The sequence below is a fragment of the Dipodomys ordii genome, unplaced genomic scaffold (genome assembly GCF_000151885.1).
Source record: "Dipodomys ordii isolate 6190 unplaced genomic scaffold, Dord_2.0 Scaffold27, whole genome shotgun sequence".
Classification (NCBI taxonomy): domain Eukaryota; kingdom Metazoa; phylum Chordata; class Mammalia; order Rodentia; family Heteromyidae; genus Dipodomys; species Dipodomys ordii.
Window position 1 is genome coordinate 9,191,533 of NW_012267243.1, and position 26,623 is coordinate 9,218,155.

The 26,623-nt window shown below is 39.1% G+C and overlaps 1 protein-coding gene across 2 annotated transcripts; it reads right to left on the reverse strand.

Annotated features, from left to right (window-relative positions):
• Positions 1 to 1,834: 1,834 nt before the first annotated feature.
• LOC105985249 (rab GTPase-activating protein 1-like) lies at positions 1,835 to 20,509 on the reverse strand. Of its 2 annotated transcripts, XM_013015705.1 has the most exons (7): positions 20,299 to 20,509; positions 16,243 to 16,353; positions 14,889 to 14,993; positions 11,031 to 11,114; positions 8,308 to 8,379; positions 5,509 to 5,706; positions 1,835 to 3,943 (listed from the first exon to the last, which is right to left on the reverse strand). In XM_013015705.1, the coding sequence occupies exons 1-7, from the start codon at positions 20,335 to 20,337 to the stop codon at positions 3,785 to 3,787; spliced, it is 768 nt and encodes a 255-aa protein (XP_012871159.1). In that variant the 5' UTR covers positions 20,338 to 20,509; the 3' UTR covers positions 1,835 to 3,784. The 2 variants fall into 2 exon arrangements, with proteins under 2 accessions (XP_012871159.1, XP_012871158.1); XM_013015704.1 differs by lacking the exon at positions 20,299 to 20,509 and having other exon boundaries at positions 16,243 to 17,261.
• Positions 20,510 to 26,623: the final 6,114 nt, after the last annotated feature.

The window sequence follows — 26,623 nt, forward strand, 5'->3', positions numbered from 1 at the left end:
GGGGAAGGGAGGGAGGGAGGGGATGGTAGGGGGAAAACAATGGAGGGGCTAACAATGTTCAAGAGGAAGTGTACTCATTACCTCACTCATGTAACTGTAACCCTCTGTATAGTATCTTTACAATAAAAAAAAAGCAAAAAAAAAAATTTCAGTGCATGGTATCTATGTATACAAAAAACTCCCTATATTCTATATAAAATTCCACCTTTCTCTCTCTCTCTCACACACACACACACACTCACATACAACTTTAAATCATACAATGGAATTCATTTGTTCTCTCATGTATTTGTAGTTGAACAACAGGATTATTTTAGAGTGTTTAAGGGTAATGTCAATAAATAAAACCATCTTTCCATGTAATTAAAAGTGTTCTTTCCCAAACGTTAAAAAAACATATTTTAAATGTCCTCTCTTAACTCCTAAAAATCAGACAACCATATTAGTGTGTTGATGCACAAGGTTGGTAAGCTAGTTAGCAGGCTTGATTTCAGCTAAAGGAAAGGAAAGCTCAATGCCTTAAATCAGCTGACCATGTGGTTCTTTCCTAGGTGACTGATAGATACCTTTAAGGGTCTAACTTTATCTTCTGTGCCTTCTCTTCTATATTGTCCTCATTTTCTTCAGATAGGAAATGAAGCCAACTGGTTAATAACTGAAAAAATATTTGGAGAAAGTGGGGGTAGGAGTTAAAAATAAATAAATATTAATACATAGTAGGAAAGATTGGACAGTTTTAGAAATTGAAATATAATAAATATTATTAAATATCCCAAAATCAGTACAATGGTTTCTTTTCTACTTTGTCAGGTAAATTTAAGAAAATGAGTGAGGAAAAAAAGTACTAATTTAATAGCTGAGAGGGGGGGAGATATTTTTTTGTATGAAAAGAAAGGTTACAGGCCTCTTTGACATTCCTAGGAATGTCATACAGAACATTAGGTAACTGAGAATATCTTTGCATTAAATTATATATAAACAGTGATATCCCCCAGGGATGAGGCCACCAGCAAACATACGCACTGTGAAATCAGCTTAGTTCCTGTCAGCTTTAAAGAATGTGTTAAGTAAGCTTTTCAATAAGTAAAAGCTAATGAACTAGGCTGAGTTTTATTCACTTAATTCTACAGAATTTATGAAAGCAGAAATGATCACTTTTCAGATATTGTAAGTTTTAGAGGAATGTTTTATACAGTGTACATCTGAAGAAATGATAAAAAATATTAGCATGTTCAAAAATTTCCTAGATATTTGGCTGGTTGATATCTGACAGGTTTTCAAGAGAAGAGGTTTTCAGCCGGCTGTGGTGATGCATACCTGTAGTTTTAGTATTTGAGAAGCTGAGGTGGGAGGACTATTAGTTTGAGGCCAGCCTGGGCTCTACCTAGTGAAATCCTGTTCTCAAGGGAGGGGGAAAGATATATATATATATATATATATATATGAAATTAAAATAAGTATAAGCAGGAATTTTCAGACACTAGACAATGAAGGACATGTGGTTTGGACAAGTGCTAGTATAATGTATTATATAAAGAAGCCTATTATATGTCATAAACCAAATTAAAATTTTTCTTCAGTCTTCATTACTGCTGCCAACCCAAGGTAATGCAATAATGGGCAGTTTAGACACAGGATGGTACATATACCCCTTTTATCTTTTTAAGAGTTAAAACTCAAGAACATAGGTTTTTCAGACTTGTGGAATGTATGCACCTGGTGATTTTATATGAAGGGGAAGGGGTAGGGTATGACACTGTCCACAGACAAGGACTCAGCCTATAGCCATTCTACTGATCTCACTTGCATTTAGGGAAAACAAGCTACTTAGGCATTGTGTGGAATACATTTATTTTCAGAAGTTAAAAAGATCTTGTATGATTCTCTAAAGTTCATAACACAGGAATGCATCTTTAGTTTAGCTTGCCATCTGAAAAGGTAACTTGCACAGGGCTTCTTGGAATCAAAGCATAAAGAACTAGGAAAGCTAACAGACTATACTATACAACTTACAGAAACAAGGTGTAATTTTCTAGCTATAATATTTTACAAAAAATATTAGCTTATCTAAACCACTATGTAGGGAATGTTAAAGTCAACAACGACACTTGGAATGCTAGGTTATTTTCCCTTTCAGTAAAAGGAAATGAATCTCATGATGAGAGGTATCTGAACAACAAAATCTACAGGGAAAGTATTATTGGACAAATAACATAGATCAAATAACTTTATCAGTCTTATGGACTGGAGATGAAATAACACAGATGAACAGGATTTCACTCTGAGAACATAAAGATCATTGTAGGATCTATCATAAGCAACTTGTAGTACATACTCCTGGATCGGAGAAAACTCTTACTTGACTCTGTCTAAGAAGGTTACATATCATGTGACTTATGGCACAAAGGAGAAGCTCTCTAGCACTCAGTTTCAGATCCTTTGCAAACAATATGGTTTTGCAAACAATGAAGCTAAGAATGAATATCCATAAGTGTTACTGTACACAATTCGGTTGGTGTGAATGGAATAGAGCTCTCCAAAACAGCTTAGAAAATGGAGAAATTATTATATAGGCATGTCAAATATAATTTAAAAATATTTCCAACAAATTTTGAACAGCAGCCTTATTTTTTCATAAGTATTTCTATAGAGGTTCTACATTTAGTCAAAAATGTTACAAATCTATTTTCTGTATCTTCTTCTACAGGTACCCAGGGTACATTTTTTTAGGGAGGTACAGAAATCAGGAAATGTTTTCTAATGTTGGCTATGATGATGTAAAACTGACCTCAGTTTCCATTCCCATACTATGTTCTTAAATGAAGTTACAGAGCATTCATGTCTTCTTAGCAAGTCTGTCCACATCCAATAATTGGTCACTGTTTCTGTCTTCCAGCCTGAGCATAACAACTGAATCTGACCCATTCTAGACATGTCTGGGCAAGGTTCCCTAAGTATGTAACTCACAACGTCCCCCATAGCCTTTATATTTGCCAGAAGTTACATCTGTGTTCTCACCTAGGCCTACTAGGAGCTTACAAGTCCCATGTAAGGTTTCTGAATGGAACTACAACACCAGAGCCAACACGGTTTTGTCTTACGTTCATCAAAATCTTGCTTCCAGACCCTCACCAGCCCCGCTATTCACAGTTCTTGGCACTTCATTTCCAGATGAACTCAACATAAAATTAAAATGAACCAATTATCTTTGGGAACTTTCCAGTGCCTGGGTCTGACTTTTCCTTGGGACAGGAGAATCACTATCCTGGGGACCATCTTCAAGATGAATCTTGACAGTGATCATGGCCAGCTCCATAATGTGCTTTATAAGAATAGATGCATCCTGAAACGGTACAGGCTCAGGCTTGCCTTTCTTTTTCTTTTTCCTGTGACAGAGGTCTTCCTGTCACTTCAACTTTGCAATTATTAATAGATGCCTCCGTTTTTATGTAAGATAAACTTGTTATTAGTAATGATGTCTAAATAGAAAGTATTTAGCGCTGAATTACTTATTTCTGACTGAACATCAGGCATATAAAATAATGTGTAATACTATGATGAATCTGAACATGGCCTTCCACAAAGAAGCTGTAAAGTAAGTATTCAACGTAAATCAGATCAACTTAAATAACCCCTTTGAAAAGTGTCATATATGAAAGAGAGCTACTGAAAGATTCTGGCTTGCTTTCTGGCCTTCTTTACGTTCCTTCAAAAGGACACCAGGAAGGATTTCCCTGGGTTTCCGCTGTGTGATGGCTGTGCTCTGTGCTGGCTGGGGCTGGAGCTATGAGCTCTCCTTGGGTGGCGGGGTGGCAGCCTGCGGCGCTGGCTGCAGGGGCTGGGTGCCTGTGGCTGTTTTGATAGAGTTCAGGGTTTTGCTAAACCAAGAGTTTTTTGCAGCTTGAATTTCATTCATAAGGGCTCCTCTCTGATGTTCAAGTTCCTAATTAAAAAAAGAAAATAATTTGTTATATAAATGCCAATAGAAATAAAGCGCTCAGCCTCTGGAATCCTTCTCTCCGTGAAGTAGGTTTTCCTTCCTCCAATAGAGAAAAAAATAGAAGAAAAAAGTTTAGAATTGAAAGAGATGAGATTAGAAGCTGTGCTTTCTCTAAGTATTGAAATGAAATCTCATTTTACTCTTTCTCTGTTCCCTGCCACTGAGGTCCCAAACAGTTTAGGTTTATGTTTAAAAACATCAATAACTATAGGCCTATGGGTAAGATAAATTTTCACTGTTAGTAAAAGCATGAATGAGCTTCAGTCCCAAAGGCATGGGCTGTGTCCCCAAGAATGTTCAGGCCCAGTGCCGGCAGATAGCTGGTGTTCCTAGTGCAGTCAGGTGGATGCCAGGACAGAACACAGCAGGAGCTCAGGTAAAAGAAAATGGAGAATGGGGCTGGGAAGGTGGCTCAGTGGTAGAGCGCTTGCCTTGCATGCACAAGGCCCTGGGTTCGATTCTTCAGCACCACATAAGCAAAAAGAAAAAAGCCGGAAGTGGTGCTGTGGCTCAAGTGGTAGAGCGCTAGCCTTGAGCTGAAGAGCTGAGGGACAGCATCCAGGCCCAGAGTTCAGGCCCCACAACCGGACCCAAAAAAAAAAAAAGAAAGAAAGAAAATGGAGAATAATGGTCCATCAGGAGCAAGGATTATTTTTCTCATTGGATTGTTCTGTAATATGGAGAGAAGAAGAGGAGGAGGAGGAGGAAGAGAAGGAACAGGAGGGAAGGGAGGGAGGAGGGAGGGAGGGAGGAAGGAAGGAAGGGAGGAGGGAAGGAAGGAAGAAGAAAGGAGGAAGGGAAGGAGGAGGGAGGAGGAGAGAAGGAGGAGGAAGAGAAGGAGAAGAGGAGGAAGAGCAGGGAAGGGAGGGAGGGAGGGAAGGAGGGAGGGAGAGAGGGAGGGATGAAGGGAAGGAGGGAGGAAGGAGGGAGGAAGAGAAAAGGAGGAGGAGAAGGAAGAGCAGGGAAGGGAGAGAGGAAGGAAGGAAAGAAGGGAGGGAAGGAGGGAGGAGGGAGGGAAGGAAGGAAGGAAGGAAGGAAAAAGAGGAGGAGGAGGAGGAGGGAGGGCGGGTAGGGAGAAGCGGGGGAAGGAGGAAGGGAGAGTAAGGAAGAACAGCCCTAAAAGATGAGCAGCAGGGAAAATCTTCATCTTATTTCCAGGATCACCACCAAAGGGACCAATTCCAGGAGAAAGGACTTGAGCGACAACGCCAACAAAACCTCAGGGTAAACTAAAAAGCATTCTTAAGTTCTCATAAGATAACGAGAGATAATTTTTAAAAAAGGAAAAACATGAAAAGAAAATAAGTAAAGTCATGTGTTTCTATCAATGTTTACAAAGACGTGCTGGAAGTGTGGCTCTGCAGGGCACAGCAGTAGACAGAACATGCACCCAGCACACACAGCAACGTCGCAGGATGCACACCAGGTCAGGGAATTCGAAAGTACCAGGCCATGCTGGAGCACTCGCTGTTGATTTTTCCTTCTTGGAATTTTATCAAGTCACCAACCTGGATCTTGCACTTGGCTTCCACCAACTGCAGTTTGGTTTGTGCCAGTTCCAGCTCCATCTCCCGCAGCTGCTTCTTGAGTGAGTCCTTTTCATCATCTGCTTCCATCCCCTGCTCCTCGCCACTTACAGCTGCTGGCTTCAAAGCACCCTCCTTGCTGAAGATGTCACTGCAGTGTTTGCATGCCATCATTTTACCCTAAAATAGACAAAAGAGATAACCAACACCCAACTGTTTCATAGTTGAAATCACTTTCAGATACCATGGGTTTTAAAACTCTGATTACTGCCATACAATGTCTCATTTCTGAAGGTGTTTTCCGGTGCTGTGACAAAACTGGTTACAGTTTACAGATATTCCAATTATCCAAAACAAGGATTCATTTTTCATTAAGAATTTCTAGAAAGGTCTTAAGAGTATTAGAAGCTGAGCGCCAGTGGCTCAGGCCTGTAATCCTAGCTACTCAGGAGGCTGAGATCTGAGGATCGTGGTTCAAAGGCAGCCAGGGCAGAAAAGTCCTTGTGAGACTCTTACCTCCAATAAACTACTCAGAAAAAGCCAGAAATGGAGCTGTGGTTCAAGTGCTGGAGTGCTAACCTTGAGCACAAAGAGGCTCAGAGATAGAGCCCAGGCCCTCTGTTCAAGTCCCAGGATTGAGGTGGAGGGGTGGGGGAGGAGAGGGGAAAGCATTATAGCCTGTCTTTGAAATCTGTTTTAGAAATTTTGTTTTTTGTTATTTTTTTGGGGGGGGTCCGGTCGTGGGGCCTGAACTCTGGGCCTGGGCGCTGTCCCTCAGCTCTTCAGCTCAAGACTAGCGCACTACCACTTGAGCCACAGCACCACTTCTGGCTTTTTTTTTCTGCTTATGTGGTATGCTGAGGAATCAAACCCAGGGCCTCAAGATGGCAAGGCAAGCGCTCTACCACTGAGCCACCTTCCCAGCCCCTTTGTCTTATTTTATTAAGTATTTTTATAATCTTTAAGTAGCTGTACAAAGGAGTTAGTTGCCCTTTAACAAAGCAGTTTATGTATATAAATACATCTTGATCAATGTCACCCCTTTAACATTCTTCCCCATCCTTCTATTTGACTCTCTCCTTGCTCTTCTTAATTTTATAGGATATACATTGGATTCTTTTTTTTTTTGGTCATGGGGCTTGAACTCTTCCCTCAGCTCTTCACTGGCGCCTGGCTGGATTCTTGACTGCGTTTTCCCACTTCCCAGTCTTCTCTCTTCACTCATCCACCCCTTGATCCCATCCCACCCCTTTCAAGTACTCACTTCCTGGTGTTTTATTTTGCTGAACTTTGACTTTACTTTTCTAAGAAACCATCCTATTTGAGTTCTCCCTTGTCAAATTGATATGTTCTAACAAGAAATGAAAAAAATTCTTTTTCTAGTGTCAGAAAGATGTTCATAATTTCAGGTTTTAAATAAAAGTACTTACTGGATGCTAAGTCCAAAACTAAGCATTTTATATTCATAGTCTTATTTTCACTTTCAAAATTATCTTATGAAGCACGTAATGTTACCTCTATTTAACTGGAGTCCAAGGTTTAAATAACTTTTCAATGTCATTAAATTATATGCAAAATTGCCCAGACATATGATATCAAACCTGTGTGTGGTCAGAGGAAGGGGGTCAGGTCTCAAGAATTGACTGAGCCAACAGTGCTTCTTTTTTGAAAATTTTTCTTTTTTATTGTTATTGTAAAGGTGATGTACATAGGAGTAACAGTTATGTAAGTCAGGTATTGAGTACCTTTCTTATTGAACAGTGTTACCCTTTCCCTCCATTTCTCCTAGTTTTTCTCTCCTGTCCCCACCCACAAGTTACATCATTCATTTTCAACCTAGTATCTAGAGAATATCACTGCTGCATTTGTTTATCTTTTGACCCACCCTATCTATACCCCTTCTTATCCTCCCAAACACAAAAAGGTAAAGAAATCAAAACAGCAAGTGTGGGGGGGAAACCCCTCTTGTTCCCATTTCTTAGAGTTCATTTTGATAAATATCATTTTATATGATCAGATGCACATAGCTATTGAGACTTTGTGATCCTCTTCTAAGAATATCCTCCTTTGGTTTCACTGTGTGAATGTCTTCAGACTTGTATAATTTATGCTGTCCAAGTGTATATTTTGTCTTTTACTACCCGTTGTGTTTACTTGTAAATTTAAAGGCACATTCTAGTTTCCACAAATGAGGGAAACCATACAACCTATGTTTCTTTGGGTCTGGCTTCTTAAGAATACCAGTCCTTGTGGGTTACTTTCACTTCTGAAGAAAAAACAATCACTTTTTTCAAATAAGAGCAACAGAATAAGTTTTACCACCAGGGGGCAGCATATAATGAGTGCCACAGGTTTTCTTTGAAAACAAACCACTAAAGACTTGGCTTCCAGCCAAGTTCTGTATTGCCTGTGGTGCTCACTGTTCAAGAAAGTAATGGGATGACCTTCCTGAGCCCCACACTGAAGCCACATAAATTCAGACACCGTGAGATGTGAGCTGTCAGGTTCCCATCCAAATGCCATAAGGCTCAGAGGCCTCACTGACAATGCTGTTTAACTCCTAACCTACTTTCCCAGCACTTGATTTTGACAGCTCACACCACTGACATGCATATATATATATATCTGTGCCCATCAGAAAGATGGTCACAACCCAGGCACAAGAGAAATATATTACGCTTCATAATTTTTTCTTTAAAACAAAATGAGCAAGGAAATCCTTTTAAAATACTCAGGAGACCACATCTGGAAGAAATTAGTTCACAGAAGTTCACGCCTTACCTTTACAACCTCCAGCTCCTCTTTGCTGGCTGCTTGCTGTTTCTCTAGCCTAGTACTTAGCTGGGAACAGATCTAAAGCAAAAAAAAAAAGTTTCTTTACTAGAAAATGGAATGATTCTTGGAGTATGCAGGTATACATAACTGCTTATATATCATGAAGCTCTCCAGCACATCTGATCCTAGAAGACATTTTGTAAACAAATAGCACTATAAATACTGGTCATTTCTGCAACAAGCAGCAGAAAGCCTGTGTGACAAAGAAGTTTATCTGCAGATGGCAGGCTCCTAGTGCCCATTAATGTCTAAACACCTCTTTTCCTGGTTACTCAAATTCAAAATGTCAGCAATCACTTTCCATTTCATATCTTGTCTGGAAAAAAATTTACAATCTTGTTTTCCTCTTCTGTTTTCACTGCTAGTTATTTTGGTTTGGGCCCTGTTTCATTGCACACTGACTCTACTATGAACCTCTTACTTGTCTGTAGATCTTTCCCCTTGGTTCTGCATTCCTCATGGTATGAGTAGTGCCAACATCATTTTCCTAGGCAGCCACTTTCCTGCTCAAAATGCTAACTAGAGCCAGGTGTGTAATGCATAATCCGTAATCCCAGCTACTTAGAAGATACAAATGGAAGGATCATAAGTTCAAGGCTAACTTGGGCAAAGTTAGTGAGACCCCAGCTCAAAAACAAAATAAAAATAGAAGGGCTGGAGGTGTGGCTTAAATAGACAACAATGTTCCAGCATGCCATAAAGCCATGGTGTTCAAAACCCAGTACTACAAAATTAATTTAAAAATCCTATTTCAGGCCTGGTACCTATGGCTTACTTCGATAATCCTAGCTACTCAAATGGCTGAGATCTGAGGGCTGCAATTTAAAGCTAGCCTAGAAGTAAGGTGGGTGAGACTCTTATTTCCAATTAATCATCAAAAAGCTGAAAGTGAAGCTGTTGCTCACGCAAGTGTAGAGCACTAACCTTGAAGGAAAAGGACAGTGCCACAGCCCTAAGGTCAAGCCACTGGACAGGCACATGTACACAAAAACCGTCATATTACAAACAAATCCAAACTCTTCAGCCCAGCCCTGACATTTCCAGGCCCCAGTGTACCTATGCTTCTCTCTGTGTTTGAATCTTTAGTCAAACAAAAACATTTTTTGCTCATTGTGGCAATTCCCTCTTTTCACCTTTTCTATGCATCTCCATATACCCGGTCTCACCTAGCCTCTGAGGCACAGCTCCAATTTCTCATACATAGTAAGTTCCATTTCCGCTTACAGTTGCACAGGTATTACCCTCTGCATTACAAGATAAGCTTCTAGAGAAGAGAGATGAGATCAACTCATCTTTCAGTCCCCTGAAGAATCAAGCCTCACAAACAAAAAGAATTAAGTAAACATGTTACTACCATAAAAGACAGTAAGATGGTTCTAAAACCTTATGTTTCTAAAAAAATATATCTTCCATGAGTACAAGAAATCCTTTTATTTGTTATTTGTGAGGACCAAACCCAGGCTTTGTACATATTAGTAAGTACTTTACTACTGATCCTTACAAAATCCTTATAAAATACATTATATAAAATACATAAAATATATGCATGTTATGTTAACTAAATATACTTCCAAAAATAGTATGAATAATGTAGTTCATCCTGCTTATATGCATTATAAATATATTCATGTAACATTTATTTATATCAGAACAATGTATATCCAACATTCTAAGGGGTGTTTCTAATTAGTGAGATTAAAAAAGGCTTATTTTCCTTGTACAATTTTTTTTCTAGTTTTCTGCAAAAAAAAAAATACCACTTCTAAGCAGGAAAAAAACACTTAAAAAGTTACACATCAGATTTCGATGTCCTTTGTGCAGCTGGTGATCTCAGGGAAATCCTCACTTAGATAACATGTCATAAGACACTTCAATTCAGGAAGCCTGGAATATGAATAACCTACTCTGGTTCTCTTAGCAAGGAAGGGTCATGGCCATGTCTAGCCAATAGGAGGGACAGAAAGATACAACTGGAGCTGGAACATGTGTTTCGTAGGACCACCCTGCTGACAGAGCTAGAAACATCTTTAAGGAGAGAAAGCCCTCTGTCTAAAGTGCATTTTAAAGTTCATAGTAGAAAGCTTCTAGCTAGCACTGGCCTGCATAGGAAAAAGTATCTGCATTCGGTACTGTGAGAGCCAAGGGGAACCTGATCCACTGACTACTGCCAGTTCATGCCAATTTCTCGGAGAGGCAAATACTGCCACTAGCAAAAGGATGTCAATGGTAATAATGTTTCCCACTTTAGAAATCGACCAAACATTGTAAATAACCAACAAATTATTTTGATAAATTTGACCTTTCAAGTCCAACCACTGTTTATTTCAAAGGAAGAGAATGACATACTATGTTTAGTATCTCTAAAAACTGCTCTTAAAAATTTAAAAACAAAGAAAAAAAAGAAGTAAAAAGTAATTTTTTTTGTTATTTATATTTTTGTCAGCCGTGGGGCCTCTGGATCTCTGGGCGCTGTCCTGCAGCTCTTCAGTTCAAGGCTAGTGCCCTACCACTAGAGCCACAAGCACCACTTTCAGCTTTTTCTGATTATGTAGTGCTGAGGAATCGAACCCAGGACCTCATGCATGCGAGGCAAGCTCTCTACCACTGAGCCACCTTCCCAGCCCTAAAAAGTAATTTTTATAGCAACAAAATGCACAACAGCACATTACCTGTTTATACTCAGCAATAATAGCTGTTGTCTTCTTTATTTCATATTCTGCCTTCTCTAGCTGCTTCCTGAAGACTTCTTTTAGCTAGAAAAAGAAACAGGATTCAGGCAAAAATCTTCATAAATTTACACAAACATCTATATACAAAAGTCTCACTTAGTTTCCACCTATGATAACTGTAATTTGAAAAGCCAATAATGTATGTGTCTTTTCTGTACAGTAGAAGGAATACAAGCAGCCTATTATAAAACTGTTGCGCTTACTATCTAGTTGATAAACAAGTGCTCCATTAGTCCATTCATAAGCCAGCATTATTATGAGTCTACAAAATTGCAAAACAGGGCTGGGAAGGTGGCTCAGTGGTAGAGAGAGCGCTTTGTATGCATGAGGCCCTGGGTTCGATTCCTCAGCACCACATAAGCAAAAAGAAAAAAGCCGGAAGTGGCGCTGTGGCTCAAGTGGTAGAGCACTAGCCTTGAGCTGAAGAGCTGAGGGACAGCGCCCAGGCCCAGAGTTCAGGCCCCATGACCGGACCCCCCCAAAAAAAATTGCAAAACAATACTGAATGCTGGACTTTTTCTCTTGATGTGATTGAAAAACCATTTTAGGCCTTCTCTATACTGCCAGAGCTGTTACCTCTCTGAAGGGAGGGACAAGAGGCTTTGGAATCAGGAGAAGATGGGAGAAGTTTAGAGCTCTTGAGAACAGAAGATTCAGGAAGCGAGTTTAGAAGGAGCTGAAGTGACACAGCATACAGGAACTTGTTACAGTCAGTGAGATGTGAAGTCATGAGTGTATTCTTAAAGTCAGCTATTTTTGTAACCCCACCACAGTAGAATTCTAGGTACAAAAAAGATGAAGAGATATAAAGTAAGGAATTTTATTCTTTTAGGTTGCTGACCAAGCAAATAATCAAATAAGCAAAAACCAACTGGTACTTCATTCTTTAGAAAATGGATAAAAACTAGAGATTATTGTGTTAAGTGAGATAAACCAAACTCACTTGGTAGGACAAATGTAATAAGATAAACTGTTAAGGTTTTATTCATATGTAGAATCTAGATCTAAAAAAAGGCAGGGGGTGGGGGGGACCCCCGGGACCTGTGGCTCACACCTGTAATCCTAGTTACTCAGGAGGCTGAGATCTGAGGATCATGGTTCAAATCAGCCTGGGCAGGAAAGGCCATGAGACTCTTATCTCCAATAAACCACCAGAAAACCAGAAGTGGCGCTGTGGCTCAAGTGGTAGAGCGCTAGCCTTGAGCTGAAGAGCTGAGGGACAGCGCCCCGGCACAGAGTTCAAGCCCCATGCAAGGCAAGCGCTCTACCACTGAGCCACCTTCCCAGCCCAATGACCGGAAAAAAAAACAAACACAAAAAACTGACATGATTGTATAAAAAGGATTATTTGGGCATAAGGACCAGTGGGTGGGGAGAGAGGGAAAATAAAAGTGTGACAAGAGAGTGATAATTGTAGAATTACTTTACTTATATAAAAATAGCATAATAAAACCCACCAAAAATTGTTTTTAAACAAAAGGAGGGAATAAAGGGGAAAAATATTAAGAAAGAGTAAAGATAGGGCAAATTTGATAAAAAGTACTTCATATTTATTTCACAATTAAACTTTATTGTACAATTAATTTATATTAATATTTTTAAAAAGCTGGAGGAAAGCAGAACAACCATCAGAGGCAGATATGGAAGACATGCCTACTGCAGCTTGATCAGAAAGAAGCTATGAGGAGCTGGCTTTAAGGGTAGAAAAAGGGGTTAGGGGAAACAGAATACAAGTGACCTTCAGAATATGGAAAATATAGTAAAGTATACTGAGGGCAGAAACAAGTGTTGAGGAAGAACAATGTATCTTTTCCATGCCAGTAAATGTCCATAAAGTTTAAAAAAAGAAAAGAAAAAACAGGAGCTGGGTGTTGGTGGCTCACGCCTATAATCTTAGCTACTAAGGAGGTTGAGATCTGAGAATCACTGTTCAAAGCCAGCCCGAGCAGGAAAGTCCATGAGACTCTCATCTCCAATAAACCACCAGAAAACCAGAAGTGGCTGTGGCTCAAGTGATAGAGTTCTCATCTTGAGCTGAAGAGCTAAGGGACAACGCCCAGGCCCAGAGTTCAACTCCCATGACCAACAAAAACAAACAAAAAACTGATAAAATTTTAAGCAACAACAAAGAGCTACATTCTGCATGGCAACATTCATAATTACTGTTATTCTATACTGGCTAATTTATATATTGCCATTTATCATTGGAATCTATCACATTTTTGAAATTTTTTAACATCTGCTACATTTAAAATTTTTAAAGCAACTTAAGGCCACTGATTCATCTGTGCTTTGCGTTCTTCAATTTAAAACATAAACAATGCCTACTCCGTACTGATTTTTCTGGACAGACTTCCTACCTTTCCCTATATCCCTTCCTAAATTAGCTATCAGTCACTCAAGAGCTCATAGTTATCTCTAGAACCACAGGGCAGGTATCTATTTGGCAATAGCTGTGTCTTCATCTGGAATTCTAATGTGGCCCCTCAAAAGAAACCACAGGTAAAGACATAACAACAACCAAAGCCATCAGGAGACACAGGGAATTTACAAATTGAATAATTACCCCCTCCACCATTACGTTTGAGTCAAATAAAACAAAAAACAAAGCCTTGAGCCACACTAAGCATCAGAGACTTTTTTGCTGTTGTGCCAGTCTTGGGAGTTGAAGTTAGGACCTTGGTTCTGTCCCTGAGAGGCTCGCTCTCTACCATTTGAGCCACAGCTTCACTTTCAACTTTTTGCTGGTTAATTGAAGATAAGAATCTCATGGAGTTTTTCTTCTTTTTTTTTTTTGCCTGGGTTGGCTTCAAACCATAATCCTCAGACCTCAGCCTCCTGAGTGGCTAGGACAGTCATGAGCCATCGGCACCCAGCCCAGAGACTTAAATTTTTAACACGCTAATGGAGGGGAAAAATCACAGAACATCTTTTATGAATCCTGGCAAGTGCTAAATAACACATGTCTCATTGTGTGACTTCACTGGAACTTTTTTTCTGGTTGCTAGGATGAAGGTCTTTAAATTGCCTTATATTCCATTTTACACGTAGTATTACCGACCCCTAATTTTATAAGTAAAATTCAAACAAGTTCCTGACAGTACACTCTGAGCCACAGTCTAATCCTCAGCACCCTAGTGAGATGCCCCGTGAAGAACAATGGGGAAGCAGCCTGGTTTTCCTCATGGAAGCTACAAGCCCCACCTCCTGAGGCAGGAAGTTCCCTGGGCTGCTCCTTTGCCAGGGTCTGTTTAGTCTGATTAGCTACACAATTCACACCAAAGTACAAGGCATCACAGGTCCCCAAAGGATTTGTGTGCCCCTTGGGTGCAGGTCTGTAAGCTCTGAGAGGAAGGCTGCCTCCCCCTCTTCTATGCATGAATCCGGAAACCTAAGCCTAACTACCTGAGGCAGGGACTGTGTGGTAAACCCCCACAGGCAGAGACTGCTTACTGTATGTAGGTTTTTAGTTTAGCAAGGCTCATAAACTACTTCAGAAAAGTCATTTATCTTAGAGGAAATTTTAAGATTTGTCAAAACTCCTAGATTATAATTTCAAGTTACTACACTTAGTGAAAACTCATCACTTTTGCTAGATATCTCGGTAAAGGTGAATCCCTAAGAAGTTTTCCAGGCACAGTCCTCTTCTAACACCTTGCAAAGGTAATGGCAAGACATAACATTTACTGCTTTTGCATGTCTCTTCATTTAAAATTAACTGATGTTACCTGTTTTATGGCATTAATCAACTCCTGGTCTACATATACATGAACAGAAAAGCCCACATGTGCCTTCTACCTGGGCAGTCTCTTCCTCTTGCTTTCTCTTCTCCTCCTCAGTCTCCACCAGTCTCTGCTTGGTCAGGAGGAGCTCTTTATTCAGCACATCTGCCTTGTCTTCTGCCTGAAAGCCAAGACATAACATAGCCATAAAGAAGGTGATGAAAATGTGAGTATGCTTTCTCTAAACTGAATCTCTGCAATTACCGCAAGTTCTGTTCCCTTCTAGACCACTGGGAGGAGTGGGGGTGGGGAGGGGAGGAGGTTGTTTCTTCTGTCCAGCTATGTGCTAGGTACTTGGTATACATTATTCCTAATCTTGATGACAACAATAATAATTTTACATTTAGAGAGATCAAATAAGCTGACTTATTTGACACATATAATATCACAAACATGATCTGAATTTAGAGGTGAATGACATCTAAATCCATATTCTCTTCATAGTTCTCAGAACTGCACTTAATCTGTGTTGGTGGATCTGGTGAGAGCTAGATCATATGGCAGAATACAGGCTCTGAGTCCCACCTAGCAGCTGCTCAAGAACCAAATCACTGCCTCCTTTCTAACACCCTGCAAAAAGTATCTAAACCAGCTCTGCTGTCCAGTCTCTCCTATTTCTCTTGATAGCACTGTAATGAGAAGTTACCATGAGTCTTACTTAATCCCTATGAGATAGACACTTTATACCAATAGATACTTTTTATGCCAATATACCAAATAGGACTGCTTCTTAGTCCCTAAGGTGCCTGTCAATCCAACAATTCAATTCTTAACATGTCTCATATAGGGCTTCACATTTATTATACATGACAATGATTATTAATTTATTTCTGTGGCACAAGGGAGTGTACTCAGGGTCTTGTGTTTTCTTAGCACCACTTGAGCTACACCGTCAGCCATTTTGCTTTTAGCTTGTTTTTCAGATGGGGTCTCTGCTAATTGCCAGCAATGGCCTGTCTCCAGCTACCAAAGAATTAGGATTATAAGCCTGGACCACCACACTTGGCTTAGATGAGAATCCTTACTGGAATGAAAAAGTAGGTTTCTATAAATGTCAGAGTGGCTATTTGTAGTGACTAATATTCTTAGGTAAGCATGCTGGTAGCTCTTGGTCTAGAAAAGTACTGATAAAAAGAAGGGGACCAGAGAAGTTCAGAGATATGAAAAATGTATGTCACAAATGCTGCTTGTAAATGATCCAAGCACGTCACAGGCTTGCATTTTCCACCCTCTTCAAATGGCACAAGCCATCCTCTGGCAACCCATTTATCTAACAGGCAGCAACTGTGGGGAATGCAGGGAACAACACAGTCCTTGCCCTTGAGGAAGTTGTCATAGTCTCATTTCTGTGTAGAGGATGACAAATTTACCTGATCTAAGTCATTCCGCAGAGCAATTTTGCTGGTTACCAGCTCGTGAGCGAGGTCATCATTCTCTTGTTCCAGCCTCATGCTGGCCTCCTGTAATCTTCGATTCTCCTTCTGCAGAATAAAGCAACAGCCAGAGGGCAGCATTAGTGTCAGCATACAGGAGCAGAAATGAACAAAGTACTGGTGAGGAAAATCAAGCAGCAACAACAAGGTGAACTTTCAAAGTGTAACAAGGCGAAGGCGAGTGGCACAGGAAGGCAGGTTGCTGCTGTCTGGGAAACAACAGTGAGTTTGGCTAGCAGTGCAGATGCAGGACAATTGCGGCACTCTATCCAGTGAAGCTAACAGTTGACGCCTAGGACCCCCCCCCCCCCAGAACTTCATTAGAAAAAAATGTACCACAGACAGCAAATTTCCAAATGTACTCTCAATCCTTGTGGCTCCACCTCTGACTTCAAGAGAAACCTTAAGACACAGCAGGGATGACAGCAGACATTTCTTCAGACTGTTTTGCCAATATCAGGATTCAAAATTATAAAGAATATTGAAGAACGTTAAATCCAGAATCAAAATACATGGGTTTACCACTCTGCTATTAGCTGGTAAATTTTTAGTGCTTGAATAAGAATGTATTTACTTTTCTGAACATCTATTTTTTGTGTTGGTTAAAACAATAGTTCCTATAATAAATTTCTAAAGGTTTGTTTCATTTTGTTCAAGTGTCAGATTAAAAGAATCTGGGAAAATAAATTACCAAACTACACCCTCCCTCCAGGAAACTCCCAGGAACAATATGAAACAAAGTTATTAGAGGAGCCCAGTACCAGTAGCTAGACTTGCAAACCTAGCTACTCAAGAGATGCTTATCTCCAATTAACCAGCAAGAAGCCAGAAATGGAGGAGTGGCTTAAATTGTAGTGTACTGGCCTTAAGAAAAAAAGCTAAGGGAGAGAGCAAGGTCCAGAATTCAAACAGTACTGGCAAAAAAAAAAAAAAGAACCAAGTGATTAATACATGGAGCAAGGTATATTCTTTAGACATGATGAAATTAGTATGCTTATATCTACTTTGAGAATAGTAATTTAGTATCTTCTCTACGAAAGTATCAAAAGTGCTTTCTTTGCTACTACCAGTAGTTACTAGGATTGAAAAGAGCTGACAAGGAAAAACTTCAATGAGAAGACCTTCCAGCTTTTAGATTTACACTCCTACTTCTACACTCTGCAAGGGTGGCAAAACCAGACAGAGCCGATAAAAGACAAGACAAATACATGTTTCACACCTACTAGGTGGGGCAAAGTTAATTTTATCTTCTATAGAACTACCAAGAAAGGAGAATCAAATACCTCTTTTTGCCTTTGCTTTTTTAAAAAAAAAGGGACAGAAAACAGATGGGAAGGGCAAAGCCTGCGACTTTCTTGGGGGCCAAGGATCCACAACCAGGAAAGGCCAACATAGAACTTCAAGGATGAACTTATATTTTGACTCTGCCTTTTCTTTTGGAAAAAAAATAGTTCAGAAAAGTATGGGAATGTAAATGAAAGATATCTACTAAAAAAATGGTAGAAACACTGGGGTGTGGCCTACTTAGCAACTGGGAATTCCTGAGTTCAAACCCTGGTTTCACACACACACACACACACACACACACACACACACACACACACACACACACACACTCCAAATCATTTCAGTATTAAATATATATATATATATATATATATATATATATGAAGTAAAATCCAATACACTGCTAAAATATCACAGAAAATAAATAAGAGGGAATATGACATCTTCTAGGAAAAAAAAAAAACTGGTAAGTCCTTTTATAACATATAAACAGATATTGTGAATAGTAGATTGTCTTTAGTATTGTTCTTTTTTAATGCATACATGTTTTCCACAGAAATACATTTGTGACATGATTTTTTAAATTTTGTTTTTAAAAAAAAGGCAATTTAAGATTTCAAGTACAGTAGGAAGCATCAAATGTTAACATGAGCAAAAGATGCCTATTCCTGTTAGGGCCTGGTCAAACAAATCATCCTGACTCTCCCTTGTGACCAAGTCACAAAATGGCTGTCCTTCAGCAGTTCCCCCAGCAAGCACTCTAGTGGGCTTCTCTTTAGGATCCCTGTAGTGATGGAGATCTAGCCACTCTCTTTCACGTCTTTCCTTAGACTTTTAAATAAACATACTGTTTACTTGGATTAAAAAAAAAATCTGTCCTGTCAGGAATCAAGTTTCCAGCCCATCCGGAAAAAGAATGTACAAATTTGTGGGAGCAACTTTGGACTCACTGGATTCACTTTCTTCAACCTACACAAGTTCTACTCTGATAGACAAGTATGAAAAATGATACATTAGAAAATAGGAATGCAACAGTCTATCCTTTCCCTCTTTGCCAAAGAAATGGGATTTTTAGTGGGATCTAGAGAATTTTTTTAAAATAACTTATGTACTTGCAGGAAATTTAAAAGCTCTAGAGCGAAGCTTTTTCTAGAAACTTTTTCAATAAAATTTCTTCTTGCCAGGAAAAAGCAGAATTATGCAGCACAATTTCAACATTATTTCACAATGCAGACTGCTAGGGGTGGGGAAGAGATTTTTCTCATTTCTTGATAAAGCTCTTCAAGAGACCAAGATAAGATTACTTCAATACCAGTTCCAGAGTTAAGTGTCTTGTTTCTCTGAAAATGTATTCCCAGAACTCCAAGGTACAAAATGCTTCCTCAACTATTATTTACATTATGTTAATTTGGCGCAAATGAAATAGCTACTAGGGGCTGGGAAGGTGGCTCAGTGGTAGAGTGCTTGCCTTGCATGCTCGAGGCCCTGGGTTCGATTCCTCAGTACCACATAAGCAGAAAAAGCCGGAAGTGGCGCTGTGGCTCAAGTGGTAGAGCACTAGCCTTGAGCTGAGGAGCTGAGGGACAGCACCCAGGCCCAGAGTTCAGGGCTGATGACTGAAAAAAAAAAGAAAGAAGTAGCTACCAGTTTTTCAGGTTAGTTATAGGCTTAGAATTGAGTTAACCTCCAGGTGAAGCCATATAATGTTTGTGGGAAAGTACCTGAAGCAAGTACTGAAAAGCCTACCTACGTAGTGGTTTCATCATTGACAAGAGCCTGATGGACTGTATATTACAGAAGCAAGCTGTGAGTGTATACACTATGACCTCTCCTTACAATGACTGCCACAACCTGAACCCTTCCTCACTGATGGACAACTACAGGGGTTGGAGTGCAGGTGGGAGAAATTAAGTGTCTGAGAGTCCTTAAAAAGCAGACTGACAGGGGCAAGCAGCTTTTGCTTTAGCTAGCAGCTTCAGTTTGGTGTCTGCAAAGCAAGCAGCCCAGTGGGAAGTATCAGACTCCACCCTGAACTCACAGACAAGGGAAAGCAAGTTACAGGGCCAAAAATGCAGTATCGTCCTCCAAAGTATAAGTCTGAGTGGGGAGGCATCCTCCAGTACATGCTCTTGGGTGCTGCAGGTTCTGAGATGGGGTTTTCTACACAGAACTTGTCCATACAGACCCAGGGATAATGGAGATTACAACCTAGCTGTCTTTCCCAAGGAGCCAACACTATTTTCAGAAGTAATTTAAGAAAAAGTTTGCCTTCCCACTAGAGAATAGAGTTAGGTGTGATGGGCTAGGAGAAGGAAGTCACCTTGCTTGGTTCATTTTGAAAGGTTGGCAAGGTATACCCATTGGTATAACCTCAGTCAGCAGAGATTTTTACAGAAAACAAAGGTGCCAAAAGATCAGAGCCTGTAAATAAAACAGAAAGACTATTTCCCTTACTTTTTCAAAAAGATTACAGAGGCACTGGTAACATAAGCCTGAAAACTCCTACCATGCTGTCTGAAACCTACCTTCTCACATCGCTTGAACAAAATATATATCACACCTCTCCTTACCAGTCACCCTCCCCTACCTCCCTGCACAGGAACTGGACAGCCAGGAAAGTTTGGTTAGTAACTTTTGGGAGGAGGATACTGCATTTTTTTTTTCAGAGACAGACACAGATACAGACATACACAGATTAAAACTTACCTCCTCAAAAGTCATAGACCAACTACCGTTTTCAATCATAGGTACAAAGACAATTGAAAAAAAAAGAAATATCCAATGAAATTGCACACCTACTAATACATTTATGAAATGGCAGTAACAAAAAGAGACATTTGTTAATGCGATTCTTTGTTTTTCCTTAGAATGTCACAGACGCTTAAGTTCTCTCTGTGACTACACACATTCAAAGGAAGAAAGTGTACTTGAGGGAGCCAGTGGGCAAGTCTCAACTCAGGAAAACTTATGTTCCAAACTCCTCCCTCTCTACCCTGCTATTTACAGTTTGCATGACTGATGAAAATGCTGTGGGGGACTATTAGCAATAGTGTGAGGTGTTGATGCTGCATTATTAAAGCTGGGTGGAAGGAACTTCCTCCTATGACAAGGTTAGAAGCCTTGCAAAATAGTTCATTTTGCAAACAGGCAGAAGAATGAACTTGCTGTGCAGGAAAATGCAAAAGAAGACCTGATCTCAATTCACTTCTTCCTGGAGGCTGGGTGCAGCAGTTCAAGGGATTGTGTCATTTCTTCCAAGATGTGAAACCAGAGAAATGGAGTTGGCAGTTAAAAGAAAATAAACTCAGCTTTCAGGGAAAAAATGACGAGGAAGGAGGAGACTATAAACCATAGCTCAATATTTTGGGTGTGTTGTCTGCTGCTATGATGAATTCTTGGCACATGTTATAAAAGACATTCAAGGGTCAGGAAAAAATGTTTCTCTAAAAGACACAGTGCAATTTTATCAGCAACAACACTCTCAAATCTTACATGCTTTCTTTTGAGCCACTCTTTTAAATAAACTGATAATCAACATATTGAAAACTTTCACAGTATGTTTTTTTTTAATCTACAATGCTTACAGATGAACTGTTTAAATCTCTATTTTGTCTGAAAAATGAAAATTTGAGGAAGAAATCTTTTTCTCATCACATCCAATTTTACCTTTCCAGTAGAAATTTTAAAAAATTTAGATGTTAAACTAAAAACCAAATCTTGTCAGTAATAATTGACACTTTGCAAATGAGACTGCAATTCTTTAAACATTACAAAAACAATCATAGATTATACTTTAGCACAGGGGTTAGAGTAAGGATTTTTGGCTTTGCAGGCCACAAGTCCAAGTTGTACTCATTCTGCCATTGTGCAAAACATTGATAGATGTCAACCAAAAGATGTGGCTGTTTTCCAATAAAACTTTATTCACCCCAAACAGTACTGAGCAGATTTGACTCATAGGCCATTGCTTGTGGATCTTTGCTCTAAGTTCTAGCACACAAATAAGATTTTAAAAAGATGAATGGGTTATAGATTATTAGAAACTTATTAGTGTCAGTTTTCTTAACAGGAGGAAAAAAATTTCTAAAAGCTAAAAGAACAGTTTGGAGAATTCTGAAGCTCATCAGTAAATACACTTAGAAATTTCTAATGTCTTTAACACTTCAATGGCCCCTCATATGTTAACTATAACCGAATCAGTGAATCATCATCATCATCATCAGGAATTGTCTTTAGCGCCTTTGTTAGCTATATGCTTAAGAAGCCTCAGCAGGGTTCCAGCTTGCATTAAAAAAAAAATCTTAGAACAATGAATTCATTGTTATCCAAGCTCAAAAACTAAGTGACATCCTGAAATTTATTGTTAAAGTATCATAGGTAGATAGAAATCATCCTTGTGTCCATTACTATTCATTAAAAGTACATTATTTCAAAAAGTAAATATTTCTGAAAGCCAACAAGGGTTTTGTAAAGAAATAAAATATAAGCTTATTTTCACTGGTAGAACAATATTTTCTTCCAAGATGGATTTACCTATATTGACTTCTATGCAAAAGGAAGGACCCAACACACAGTGCCTTGTTTGTTTCACAGGTAAGAAATTTAGTCAAGTCAAAGAATATAATAATTTCTCAAAATAACTTGATATGGAAGATGATACAGTATTGCTAAACTTGTAATTGTTTAAATATTTTTACTATGTATAATTAAATGGTATCTGCAAAAATTATGTAGATTTATAGGAATCTTTAAAGGAATCATCTTCTATGTGAATTACATTCTTATTTTATTTTTTGTGGTCCTGGGGATTAAATAAACTCAGGGCTTTCCTACGCAAGCCTTCCATACTGATTCACACACCTAGTCCTGGAATTGATTTTTTTTTTAAGTTGCTATGTCTAACTTCCAGAAGGAAGTTGAACATTATACATTTAATTGTACTGAACATGGATAAGTTATTTCCATTAGAAATTTAGATATTTGTAATATATCTGTGCCTCAAAACCAAGATTCTTTCTAGGATTTTCTCAGCAAGAACTGATTACCTTTATTGTGCTTTGAGAGATTCACCAAACTTAACTAGCTGTGTTTTTAAATCCATCAGTGTATGTTTTCTGAGAACAACAAAAAAGAAAATACCTTTTACGTATTCCACAGCCCACATTTCCCCCATTTGAACCTTGTTGGTCAATTTACAAACCAAAATACAAGCTAAATAGTAAAAGAACAGTAGAGGCTCTAAGCAGTCATGACAGTGTTCAGAAAGTTTCAAATACAAACTGAGGCTAAGACCAAATAAGTAACACAGTGGGCATATGTATGTGCTACCTATCCCTATATGGTTATGTCTCCATGGGTATATACATATGTATCCCTAGGAACAACATATTCTACCTCAAACTTAATGAGAACCACTAAAAATAAATGTACCACTCACTTATATTGGTCTTTTCCCTAAAAATATGTATATACATAGGATCAATGATCACTAGTTAGCTAGAATTTTGACAAGAAAGTCTCTTTCTCACAAGTATGACTTCTATATAGTACTGCAGTTTGTGACTTGGTGTTCACAAATGAGGGCTAGAGGCCAGTACCCCAAGAGCATTTTGCTTAGGGATTGTTTAGTGAAGAGTTAATTTATGTATGTATCACAAAACTATGCATTAAAGTCTTCAATTCCGTGGTTTCAGTATATTCCTAAAGTTGTGCACCATCACCATTACATAATATAGAACATTCTCACCAGATTTGTGGTGCGGGAATTGAAATTTATACCAACACTGCTACTTCTTTTTATTTGCAGTTTAAAACTGAAGTGTTAGTTACAGGAAGTGCAGTGATATGACCTGTTTTAAAAAGAAACAAAAAACACACTTTTACACCAATGTAGCAAGAAGTAAAAGTCAACTCTTCATTGTTGGGTTTTTACCTTCAACTCTATGCATGCCTTGAAATACAAGGAAAAGCATTAAACTGAAATACCTCTTAGAATATCTTATTATCTGATATTTATGAACGTTTAAAAACATTCAGTCTTTTTCTCTTGCCAAATGGTATGCTATGCTAAGAGGCTAAGAGGGATTGCTACTGACCTGGGGCAAGTTTCCACCCAGTGCCCTCTGGAATCTTCCTATTATTTTTAAGTGTTCACGTAAGATGGGTTCCCAGCCTCAAATGTAGGAATTTTAAAATGCTAATTCCTAAAAGAGATCTTATCCTTGAAATACTGGACTTAAAAGATACTAATGGTATTTTCTAAGACATTATGCTACTTTAATTAAACTAATTATACTTACCTTCTTAAACTAGATTATTCACCATCTGAAGGACTAAATCTATTGATAGTTGGAACTATGTGGTCAGTTGCTACCTTGAAAATGTAATTATAATTTGAATAACTTTGCCAAGTATATTATGAAGACAAATACCTAGACATTATCAAAAGAGTATGGAAAGTAGGCACTAGAGGCTCACACCAAAATCCTTAACGGCTCTGGGGGCTGAGATCTAAGGATTATACTGTGAAGGCAGCCCAGGCCAGGAGACTCTTATGTGAGACTCTTATCTCCAATTAACCACCAAAACACCGATAGAGACATGGTTCAAGTGGTAGAGTGCTTGCCCTCAGCAAAAAATGCTCAGAGTCAGCGCTCAGGCTCTAAGTTCCAACCCCTGTGAGACACACATACATACACATACACACAAGGGTATGAATTTTTTTTTGGGGGGGGCGTCCGATCATGGGGCCTGAACTCTGGGCCTGGGTGCTGTCCCTCAGCTCTTCAGCTCAAGGCTAGCGCTCTACCACTTGAGCCACAGTGCCACTTCCGGCTTTTTTCTTTTTGCTTATGTGGTGCTGAGGAATCGAACCCAGGGCCTCAGGCATGCAAGGCAAGCGCTCTACCACTGAGCCACCTTCCCAGCCCAAAAATCTTAGAACTCTAAAAATGAACATCTAACCATAACACAATATAAAGGTCATAGAATTTGGCACTAGATGAACCCGAGTTTTAAAGTCCATTATTTGTTTATGGAGTTTGTATTCCCTTAACAAATAGGTATTTAGTCACTTAGTCACAGTGAATGGGCAAAGAAATTTCTACCTCATGAAAGAGGTTGAGGGAATTAAATAATGTAACATAGGTAACATAGCTAAAATAAAGCCTATTTAAATTAGTAATTTAAAATTTCAGAAAATTCAGGGAGAAAGTTATTTAAACCATTTAGTCGCTGGGCACGGATGGCTCACACCTGTAATCATAGTTACTCAGGAGGTTGAGATCTGAGGATGGAGGTTCAAAGCCAGTCCAGGCAGTAAAGTCCATAAAACTCTTATCTCCAATTAACAACAGAAAACTGGAAGTGGCACTGTCCAAGTAGCAGGGCACTAGCCTTGAGCTGAAGAGCTCAGGGACAGCGCCCAGGCCCAAAGTTCAAGCCCCACAACCAGTAAAACACACACACACAAGCGCGTGTGTGTGCGCGCACGCGCACCCCCCCCCAAACATTTAGTCAAAATTAATGTATTATAAACCAGGTGCTGGTAGTTCATGCCTGTAAAACTAGCTACTTAGGAGGCTGAGACCCAAGGATCATGGTGGTGTGAAGTCAGCCTGGGCAAGGTGAAACTCTTATTTCCAGTTAACCATCAAAGAGCTGGAAGTAGAGCTGTAGCTTAAGTAATAGAGCACTAGCCTTGAGCAAAAAAGCTCAGGGAGAGCACTTAGGCAGTTTGAGCCCCAGGACTGGTACAGGAATGCCTGCATGCGCATGTGCACACACATACACATATACACACACAATCAATTAATGTATTATGTAATCCAATGTGTTTCATGTGACAGATCAAACTTTTACCTTTTCCTTGAACAACCGAAACAACAACAACAACAAAATCCTTTTCCTCCTCCTGTAGTGCTGGGGGATCAAACCCAAGGCGTCATGCTTGCTAAGCAAGTGTTCTATTACTAGGCTATACTCCAGCCCTATGTGGTGTGTTTAAACATCAAAGTCTTTCCTTTACATTTAGATCCAAAGAAACAGACTTGAAAGAAATGATTTTGTTGTTGTAACATTACAAACATGCTACTTTACTGACTTCTTGAGGCATCAGATGATGCAAATCATTTGCCCTCAGGTTGTTTCTTTCTCAGTTCAAAGCATGATATTTAGTAATTACGTATATAGTTGTGAAAGAGAGCTAAAGAGGATGGAAAATACCACATGATTATAATATATTTTAAAACTTTCTGAGAAGAGGATAGTTTCACTTCTATTAAACTTGTCCAATTTGTTAAAACAAAATAGTAACACAAAGACACCAGTATCACTCACTCTTCTTTATTACTTTGTCATTTTGTTTCAGGATTAGTATGAAGAACTAGAATTATCTTCTTATCACAATTAGGAGGTCTCACAATCTTACTCCAAACCTGAAAGACAATGTAAACTACCCAACAACTACTTTATGAGAATATTCATCTGCTTGTGGGGAAACGTCCCCCAGTCAAACAGGAAGTGAAAATATTTTCCGGGTGTAACTGAATTGTAAAGCCACTGCTGAATCCTGTCATGAGAAACACTAATCCTTGATTACTACATCTCCAGAGACCTTCCACAGCACTCTGTGATCAACTAGAGTACAATAAAGGGCACCACCTGCCAACTGTGAGTCTTCTCAGATCAAGATAAACAAGAAACATACACAAGATCATGTGCTAAAGAAATGACATTTTTCTTGATTTTGATGTTGGTCTCAATTTTAATTTTATTTTCTCTGTCTATATTCATCATATAATGGGGGAAAAAACAAATATAGACTCTAAAGGTCAAGTAGCAAATTGTTTGGCACTGAAATAGCCCTGGAGCTCAGGAAAAAAGGAGGAAGTCTCAGAGTTCAAGTATGCAGCTATGCTTTACTCAGGAACAGAAGGAAGGGATGCAGTTAAAGGTATTGGCAACAAAGTCCATTCCAGCAGCCATTTTCCCATCAGATCAGACATATTTCAATATTTTTGTAACTGGACTA